The sequence below is a fragment of the Styela clava genome, chromosome 2, assembly GCF_964204865.1.
Source record: "Styela clava chromosome 2, kaStyClav1.hap1.2, whole genome shotgun sequence".
Lineage (NCBI taxonomy): Eukaryota > Metazoa > Chordata > Ascidiacea > Stolidobranchia > Styelidae > Styela > Styela clava.
The window spans coordinates 12,977,895-12,988,724 of NC_135251.1; the positions used below are offsets into that span (position 1 = coordinate 12,977,895).

General features: G+C 36.9%; 1 protein-coding gene across 1 annotated transcript; it reads right to left on the reverse strand.

Moving 5' to 3' along the window:
* Positions 1-766: 766 nt before the first annotated feature.
* Positions 767-4,283, reverse strand: LOC120336181 (monocarboxylate transporter 3-like). The gene is made up of 4 exons (XM_039403794.2): positions 3,863-4,283; positions 3,191-3,334; positions 1,579-2,457; positions 767-1,166 (listed from the first exon to the last, which is right to left on the reverse strand). The coding sequence occupies exons 1-4, from the start codon at positions 4,089-4,091 to the stop codon at positions 1,012-1,014; spliced, it is 1,407 nt and encodes a 468-aa protein (XP_039259728.2). The 5' UTR covers positions 4,092-4,283; the 3' UTR covers positions 767-1,011.
* Positions 4,284-10,830: the final 6,547 nt, after the last annotated feature.

The window sequence follows — 10,830 nt, forward strand, 5'->3', positions numbered from 1 at the left end:
GGCAGTTTACAATGTCGTCAATTACAGAATAAAAGCAGAACGAGTGCTGTCATAATTTATTTCATGACATGTGGTATACTATACATGAGAAATTTAGACTTTAGATTTAGCATGGTAAGTATTTATTGCGGCATTTGAATCGTCTGTGGGAAATAATGCTGCACTGAGCGATTGACAATTAAAGCAATATATAACCGCCCGGTACTTTTGCGCAAACGATTTGAACAGCTGAAACATCATTTCTTCCCTTTTCCTCGTTCTGATCTACAACATGCCAATGCACTGACATTGTGGTCACATATCGCAAAGTATACTACATTGAAATCTCGATTTTCGCAACGAAACAGAAAGTTAACATTAACTACCCATATCCTGTTATTATTCGCTCCAACTGATAGAAACAAAGAGAATTAATTATCCAATGTTTTCGGAACTCAGCCTGCCGGGATATTCTCATCCTAACTTGAGGTTCCGACGACAACTGTAGTTGCCAGTTTTATTACGCAACTAAGTTGGTTAAATTGAATATTATGTCGAAAATCCGTAAAGATAAACGCTGCTTCCAATGAAAGTATATATTTTTTATCTTGTGCCTGTGCAGTTTTTAGTACGAGTCCAAAACTCATATTCATTCCGGGGATCTGCTCATTTGAAAATATCTAACCGTTACGACAAAGTGGAATATTATTTCCCGACACTGGCACTGCAATATACATTTTTAAACTTTTCAGCTATCTTTATTCCCTTTGGGCATCATCAAATGCAATTTTCATGTGTAAAAACTTTTTATTAGACACGATTACGAGAGGAATTGTTAATAACAAGTTGAATGTCTCAGTGAGACAATATATATATCTCGTGTCAAGTGCAAATAGTGCGTCAATAAGCATAGGCTGTTGACTCAATATGGTTCTCTATTCTCGTGCTCATAAAATAAATTCTGATTGGTTTGGAGAATGGCGTAAACTTTCATTAGTAAAATACGCGCACATTTGTGCGTGAATATCAGTGTCACTTTGCCCTTAATGATCTGTGTTCTGGAAGGACTGCACCGAGTTTTTGTACACATATTCCGCTAATTAGGAGTATGAGAAAAGTCAATATGGAGCATCCCATTGAATAGAAATAAGCAGCTTTGTACGTTTTGTAGATGTCTACCAGATGTCCTGCAAAGTTAAAGCAAATCTTACTATTAATAAAAAGCTAACAACCAAACAGTGGGTTGGAAAATTATTAGGATGCAAATATCTGAATGTTGGAATTAGCTACGGGTAGCCGTATTTGATTAACATTTACTTGCTACAAAGTTGTAGGAAGAGTTGACTTCGGATTATCAACACCCTTTTGAGGAATTTCAGAAAACAAAACATGTCGAAAAATAGAGACATAAATATATATATCTTAGGCTACTTGACTGAAAATTTAGAGATATGTTGACCTTAAAAACCTTCATGCGGAATAGGACTCGGATATGTTAGTACGAAGTAAAACGATCTGGTTTGATACATTATATTCATCCGTCCTGCAATTAACCAACTTTGCGTAATAACAGTGAACAGTTATTAAAAATAAACTTACCCGCAAGAGGCCCACTTATGGCGGCTGCCACTCCACTTATCAACAACATCGGGCCAATAAATTTCACTACATTTTCTATTCCAAAAAGTGCTGGAATCGCTGTCGCCTTTGTGGTAACAAACATTCCGAACAGACAACCATAACATATTGAAAAAGTTAAAAGACTCTCGAAACCGGTCGCAAAAAGTACCATTGCACATATTCCAGCTTTAGCCAAGAAAATAAATCCAATTATAAATAAAATTTTTCTTTCCATGTTTTGATAGCAAGAAAGCAAGAACCCGCTAAGTGGTCTGAATATTGCATCTCCGATTGCTGTCATGGACAGGAGTAACACTGCTTGTTCATCAGTACATCCCAAATCTTTTGCGAACGGCACAATAAAAGTGATTGGGTAATAGACACAAAGTCCTATTCCAAATTCCGCACATGCAAGAAGCATCAGGAGCCAATAGTCATTCAAAAATTTCAACACTCGGGCACATTTGGATTTGTTTACATCCACTATCTTTTGCTCTTCTGCTTTTTGAATGTAATCCAGAACTTCCAGTGAAACAGTCATTGCCTGGATTTCATCGAGATTTGTAGCTTTATCAGCATATTGTAAATTTCTATATTTCGGCATCTGCTTTGCTGTGACCGCACTAATAGGTCTTACCAGAGACGCGAACACACAAATATTCAATTCAATGCCGGCGAAAACTATTAGAGCACCTCTCCATCCATACGTAAAAATAAGATACTGCGCAAGAATAGGAATGAGCATCGAACCTACTGAACTTCCAGTAGCTGCGATTCCGTTGGCGATTCCTCTCCATCGACAGAAATATATATTTATTTGGGCAATTGTGGAGGAGTATGACCAACTGAATCCAATTCCTAAACGAAAACAAAAGTTTTAGTGCATTTCATGACAAAACAGAATACATTGAAATGTAATTATGAAATGTAATTCCTTCCACAAAAAGGACATTTCGAATTTTGCTACTCTACTCAAGATTGAATTGTTTATATGGTGTCATAGTTGTAGTATACATACAACATTACATAATGTGTTACACACGTGGTAGGCTACTGATGGGTACTTATACGGTATATGAGGCAAATAATTTAGGAAGACGTCATCAGAAATTTTTACCAGAGAGCGAAATAAATATAACTTGACACAGAAATAAAATGGGTTTATGGATGGCATGTGCAAACTACGTCCCGCGGGACAAATCCGGCCCGTTGGGTAATTCAATCTGGCATGCCTGATGCTGCCACAATCAAACCAAAACCAAATTTCGATTTTTTAGCTAAAAAATAGCTCAAAGAATTTGTTGAGATCGCGAAGAAATTTAGTTTTGACGCGAGGCTTATTGTTTTCCACCTTTGCTTTTGTAACACTGTAAATATTGTTTATGAAATGTAACTTTTTTCCCAATTTATATGGCCCGCCAGTCTAGGTGAGCAAATTTTTTGGCCCCTAGCCCAAAAACCTTGCCCACCCCTGGTTCATAGACTATCAACAAGGTATGCCACATAATGTTATTATCAACGTCGGTACTACGAAAATACGCTACCGGTGCAATTTTACTATGTACGTGGTAGAAATATAGTATCTATCTACCCCAGATTATGCCAACACCCAAGTAAGCGGTCCATATACCACTGCCAAATCCTGTCAGCAGAAGTCCAAGACAACACAGCACACCCGATGCCAATATAACTTTTCTGCCTCCAAACTTTCTCATTAATATACCTGCGATGGGAGCTGAAAAGAAGAAATACATTTGTGAATATGTCCCATTGGCCGATGTTATCGATGAGGCATTTGGGAAGCCTATTTGAAATCGTTTATAGGATGTAAAAACCAGACATTATGAGGTTAAATGACACATGAGGGTAAATTCAAACTTAAAATTGAAAAAAATACTCGATTAGCGAGTTAATATAATTCCACTGTATATCCGCTTGCTAACGAAACTTATTTGCATTTAACTCCGAAGCATTTGTTTCCAATATTCCGGTTTCCTGACAGTTTCAACTTGTTAAAATTCAAGTCCTAAGGGGCCTGCAGCTTTTTGCAGCAAAAAAATATGTATAGCCTTTGACACGTCAAGGTGGTATGATGTCCCTATGGTGATACTTTTTGGAGGTTTTGCGGTCTTCTGTGAAAATTATAGCACTTTCTATTTTAATACAATTTTTAAAATATTTTCTCCATAACACATTGGGCGCGAATATAATACATGTGAGATAGTGGCAATTATGATTTTCTATACAGTACAATGAATCAAACCTGCTAGTCCCATCATCGCCGCGGCCATTGAAGTTATAAATGATGTCTGACTGTTTGTTGCATCGTACGATTCCATAAAATCATTGTAAAAAAGTCCTAAGCTTCGAATCCATGCAATCACCATCCCTTGAAGGAAGAAGGCAGAGACGAGAACAACCCAAGCCCAGCCACCATCCGGGGAATTGTGATACAAGACCTTTTCACCTACTGTCTTTACAATTAACGTCATATTTTGGCTTTACTGGACAGGCAGACTGACAAAACGAATATGCACGTACATGTGAAGAACTAAACTAATCGATTGCTTGCATTCCTTTAAATCGGACCGGTGACGAAAGCTTGTTTAATGATTAACTCCCGCTATTTTTATATATATTTTATTCGTTGACCAATTATGATCAATTGATTCATTCATTCGTATATTGCTGGAAATACAAAAAAAATGGATAATTCACTCGGATTTTGCAGTAATTTATTTGTACTTTTCAAATAAAAAATGACTCATAACAGAGGCTGTTTCTCGACTTGCGGTTGTGGTAAAAATAATTGGCAGTTTGGCGAAGGACTGTTGTTTTTCAAGTAAAATAAACACTGTAATTTTATACTATATCGATTTAGTTGCTTTGACAAATTACACACAGTTAGTATTTGCTGATGCCGCTAGAAAATCTCGTTAAAGCTCGTTCCATCATTCACTGTACAGAGTTGCCAAACGCATTCTTGCATAATTTTGATTCGTCAGTGTTACCAAACTGTTTGCTCTGTATGTTTTAGTTTTCAATTTACGTTAGGTTTCAATCTCACTTGCGAAATACAAATGTTTATTTGGCTGTGATTTCAAATCTATTTCCCTCTTTCACTGCGTTGGCAGAAACTAATTTTTGATACATACTGAAATACTGAACTTCGAAATACTGAAATCGAAAGCTTTCTTCGTTCCCCCGCTTTCCAAAAAAGGATACATCGGCATACAGTATCTCCAATTTAGTCCAAAAACATTTCAACCTATCTCAATTAATTTACAAATTCTAAAGTTACATGCGCGTCTATCGCTGTATAGAAGGCGACAGGTTATACGTTGATGAGTCCAAGCAAAAGAGCGCCGTTCAAACACACGACACCGATGGTGTGTATTACTTTCAAAGTCGGATTAAAATTCATTGGCGTGTGTTTACTTTTATACGTTATATAAAAAGAAAATGAAAGCCCCAATTTCGTCACTGAATCAACACTATCAAAGGTTCTTCTTCGAGTGCATAATGTATTTGGTGAGATAGTCGATAGCTTTTAAATATCACACTGAGTAATTTCAACAATACCAAATCAGTATTAGATTGCAATTTTATCTTGAATCATACAAGGAGCTAAGAATGCCAATTAATCATGTGACAGACTACGATCCCTTGGCATGTAAGCATTTCGTGTTTGGCAGACGGACGTTTCGTACTATAAGATTGTCTAGTCCAAAATAACTTAATTGATGGTATAGTCCGACAGAATCGGGCCTTAACATTGTTTTGGGACATAAAGTTTTTTTTATTGTTTAGATATAATGTAGATGACATATATAATGATACCCAGGTGGGTGTGGAATATATAATGTTGAGCAATTTTTTATAAGTAGATTTAAAGTATTCGTACCAAGATGACGCATATCCTGAACCCTAACCTGGTAAACATACAATGTTCAATGACTTTTTGTTAAAAACAATTATTTTATAACTGCATGGTATAGTTTTGCATACATGGTAACATTGAATATCCTTACAATGTCAGAAATTCAATTTTAGTAGAATAAAGGGTAGTTTATTTCACTAATACAAGCCAAGATCCAGGGACAGCATGACAACAAACAAGAGAAGCACGGTCGAGCCTTTATGACAGGGTTTCTTAAAAGGGGACCCCGTCCCCCTTGGTAGCCGCTGATCCGTTATCTGGGAGCACGAACGAACAGATGGAAATGCGAATATATAATAACAATGTATTTTTATAGAAGAGAAGAAGCAAAAGTGTTGAGAGTCTTTGGTAGTTTGAAAAGCATTGGCATGGAACATAAGAATGAACTACATGCTTTCCCATTGATATACAATAAAATGTAGCAATTTTCTCATTCTTGTTCTGTGATATCATTATCTTTCAGTGCGTCGTCGTTATCATCCCGCTGCATAACAATTCTCGCTAACAAATAATTGACTGTTCTCCACCGGGTGTATATCCACTTGAACCACTGGCGACTGCATTAGCAGGCTTGTGTTGTTAATAGCAACAAAAGCGGATATTTTGAAATAGTACTCTATTTACGCGTACTCTAATAGTACTTTATTTTACGCGTATATTTCGACAGTATTTCCATATATACGGGTCGCGACCCAAAGCTGGGTTCAACAAATACCTAAAGGTTATTGATTTTCTTTCCTGGTAAATTTGGTGCTTGCGTAGTTTGTGCACCAAGATTGCGCACAACCTGAACATAGTATTGTAAGAGGTTATTGTTCAGGTTGTGCGTCATTATGATGCACAGGTTTGACGAAAAACACTAATACAAATATCTCAACAAATACCCAAAAGTTATTGATTTTATTTCCTAGTAAATTTGGTGCTTGAATAATCACAAATAAAAAAAACTTTATGTCTGAAATCAAACTTGGGCCAAAAAGGTCCCCTTATCTGCCGGACTAGTACAAGCGGTTGCTAGTTGGTGGTAACGATGTACAGGGAATATGTATGTTAGAAGAATATTTCAAACTCAAAATGATGCAACAAAAGCAAGGTTTGAGGATAACCTAATAACTCAGAGTCAACCGGAACGCTTGAATTTGAATATTTCTTATGCAATTTTTTTGCCGTTCTCTTGGAAAGTTCTTTTTTGGAACTTCATTTAGGGTTTCTCTGACCATGATGATTTTATGATAGGTATACAGACGATTCTTAATTTCTTTGACGTCACCCAAAGTTTGCAGATGCAAATTAAAAATTGGCAATATCGTGGATTTCTGCTGATAACTCTGTAGGAAGTGATGCATTCGCAAGACTCTCTGTCACAAGTAATCTTCTTGAAATTAGTGCAAATTTGGGGATGAAGCAAGCTAGTAGCGGTAATAAAAGTAAATGTTAGTTTTCAATCTCATATGTTCTTTATCTATTCGTAGTCAATTTGTAGAACAGCGACATTTGCCAACACATGTTTTGTCAGATGAGAGAATGGAAGGCCACGATTTAACTGTGTAATGTACTTTAATAACCCGAACAATAATGCTTGTTCCTTCTTAGCAAAAGTCGAAATCATTCAATTAAAATACGTAGTTTCTGTGGCTAAACCGACTTGAAACCTTTTATAGTTATACACATGATTCCCAATCTTTCACGCCATTGTTCAGGTTATGGTGATATCGCCAAATTAAAAAGAACTCAGCCTCGAATGTAACTTTGTTACTCATGTTATCAATACCGCACATATAGCTTAGCTTTACCCTTCTACAGGAACGCCCTTATGGGTGCACTTTCCTATAGTTTTCAAATTTCGGTACTTATAGGGTCAATATCGCTCTTAGCTGTTTATCGACGTAATGCCCTGATATGAGAGAAGCGATAAAACCTTCCAGCCGTGACGCAAAGTGCGAATCGTATAAATATCCTGAATTTCAAAATCACCTGTCAGACGTCTAAAAAATGTGACTCAGCTCAGACAGGAAATACTCCTTTATAACGACTTATTATTGTTTTAGCATGTATTTTCAGTCATACTAACTATCCCTGACCATCCCTGGCGCTGTGTTGTTTTGATAAATATGATTTCGAATGCTCCATAGTTGGCAGAGGTATGGAGATTTTTTGTATGTAAAAAAAACGTAAAATTATTGGTAATTTTAACGCGTAAACGCGCGTATGAGATTGTTTACGCCATTCTACGCGCATTTCCGTCGAGAAAATTTAATTTTTTCGCATTGGGGGTGGTCTGTGCAGTAATAATAAGAGCTGTGACGTCATCAGTATCGGTAATTTGACCTTGAACTTGACAATACTGTAAATACAATTGTGAATTTCAGAGTAATAACCATTCATGCTATAATAGTCGTTTTGGTATTGTTATGTTAGGAAAAACTTGACGAAAACGTTGAAGAAAAAATTAATTGATTAGGAATTAATTATTAACCCTCTACTGTACACAGAATATCTCAAAGTCCAATTTTTTTTTTAGAAATTTTTGAAATTTTTTTGCAAAATTTTTTTTCGAGGGGTGTGTTTTAAAGATATATTGCTGAATAGAACTCTAGCAGACGCTTTTAAAAACCCATGAGTAAAGCTTTAGGGCTTAATGGTTGACATAAAAAAATAAGTTTAAAAATACCCATAAAATGGGCAGGGCTTGAGGCTTGTATTGGGTTAATGAACAATGATACAGTATTTTTAACGACCTTCTAAAGCCGCTCCTAGATCCATATCGAGGAGACGCAGATGTACGTAAAAGTATGCACTAGTACAAAATTACATGGGGACTTCGAAACTGATCTAGATCATTTACCTTGTATTTGTCTAAAAAGTACAATTTCAATCTACTGATGAAGTGCATGAAACCTACGGAACGCTATTATTCAATTTCAGGCAAGACATTTCTGAAGTCTGGAATCCTATTTTATTGCTCTTCGACAACCGAATATGGAGGAAATACTAAAAAGCAGAAATAATTTACTGTGTAACAAAAAAACTTTGTTTTTGTTCCCAGCTTTTTCCTAAACTTCCTGTTAGCTTTTGACATGTACATTGAGAAAATCACCTTATTTTTCTCAATTTGGTGAAAAACGGGGTGTTTCTCCAAATTCATGATATACAGGGTGTCTGAAAAGTAAGTATACACTTTTAATTTGTATTTCAGGTACACAAAGCGTTCATTTCTTCAGGAAACATAGTATGGATAAGTAGTAAAATTTAGGTATTGATTGCCTTTTTAGCAACCCACAAAATGACAGGGAGATTAACACAAGAAATGATGTGCAAAATTACTGTTTGGCAATTTGGAAATAATTCGGCTCCTACACGACGAACAATTTATGTGATTCATCGTGAATTCATGGAAACTGGATCTGTAGTTGATGCACAAAGATCAGGAAGACCAAGGAGCGGACGCTCTGAAGAAAACATTCAGAGCCGAATTGATTCCAAATTCTCTGTTAAAGTGGCGCTGAGTTTGCCAAACAATACCTAAATATTACTATTTATTCATACTATGTTTTCTGAATAAATGCACACTTTGTGATGAGTACCTGAAAAGCAAATCAAAATAAAAAGGGTATACTGTACTTCTATTTGAGACACCCCGTATGTGTGATAAGGAACAGCATAAAACCTGGAACTCTTTATAACATAAAACTCTTTAAAACATAGTCTGGTGTTATTTTTTAGTGTTTTTGATATTCCAGATATGTGTTCCTTGTATTCTATGTAAAAAATCTTGAAGAAATTAATACGGACCCATTTTAAATAAATCTTTTGCGACTAAAATTAAAAAATATTTTGTTTGCTAAATTTCCGACTAGTTCAAGTCGATTCCACGAATAGGCTCCCCATTCCATAAGTAGTCACCTACCGTTCTCCTACTCATTGTATTGTCAATGGTGAGGACGTTTACAATCCGAGTATGTCGCGATAGTGTATCAAAAAGGCAAATTTTAAATGCAACATTGACATCAATATTTGGCTGAGACCAGTTGTAGACACCTATTTAATGACACCTGTGCCGCCGTAATAGTCAGTTCTTTCCGTTTATTTCGTTTTTTTATTGTTTTAGACCAGGGGTTCTTAAAGTACGGGTTCGGGTCGCGGAAAGTCTGAAAATAGGTCGCGCCTAGGTTGTCAGTGCAAGGCCGTAGACAAGCGCATTCTAAGAGTTGATAAACTAAAATTAAGCTGGTCCAATGTCTCAATTAGTCTTAACTTTGGTATTCAAAACAATGAAATACTGTATAAAATGACATGTACGGAAAGAACTGTCGTGTGCGCGTCGTTGCGTTACAATTAGTACCGATACCAGTCACGCGTCTTGTTTTATGGTAACCAAAGTGAATATAATATAGTCATATTGGTGTGACGGTAACCGTGCAAGTCGCTTGACGTAGCGTTGACCGCGCGAAATGTCATCTTACAAAAATACCCAAAACTGGATGCCTTCCTTGGTAATGTGAATTCGAATAAAAAGGCAAAACAGAAGTTCGCTTGTCAACATCAGCAGATTCAAGATCGAAAGAGGATGTGACTTCAGCTCGAGGGCCCGCCCATTTACTGCGAACGAAGCACTGTGTGCGTATGTGATGTGTGAAAGTTAAATATTGCGAATTCGGCCGAAGGCCTAGGTAGCATATCATGTTGGCGAAGGGAGGCAATATAGGTTCCTGGAGGCATAAAGGGTTCCCATGGCCTTTTAATGCAGTGTTCTTAAATGAATCTCTAAAAGACAACAAATTGAAGAGACATTTCGAAACAAAACTACCGTAGTATGTGAAAAATAATCGTATTAATTCAGCATAGAGAAGCCGAACTGAAACCCAGCAATTTTAGGTTCCAAGCAAGCCATGCTGGCATCGTATGTGATGGCTCAACCCATTGCTAGAAAAGTGCAACCACGCACTATTGGAGAACAGCTCGTTAAGCCCGCAGCTATTGACATGGCCAGACTCATATGCGGTGACGACGTGGCCTCGAAATTGCAGTCCGTCTTGCTATCGAACGACACAGTCAAATGTCGCATCGCAGACCTTTCATTAAATATAAAAAACCCGAATGAAAAGAGCGGGAAAGTGGAGCGATCGACTCGATGAGTCAACCGACACTGGAAAAAACGCGCAGTTAATGGTCTACGACTCTACGTGATGTATGAGGATGACATTGACCTCGGAGAAGAATTTTATTTTGCTCAATAGATTGTGAATAACTTCAAAAAGAAGGTGTAGACTGGGAAAACTGTGTCAGCTTGT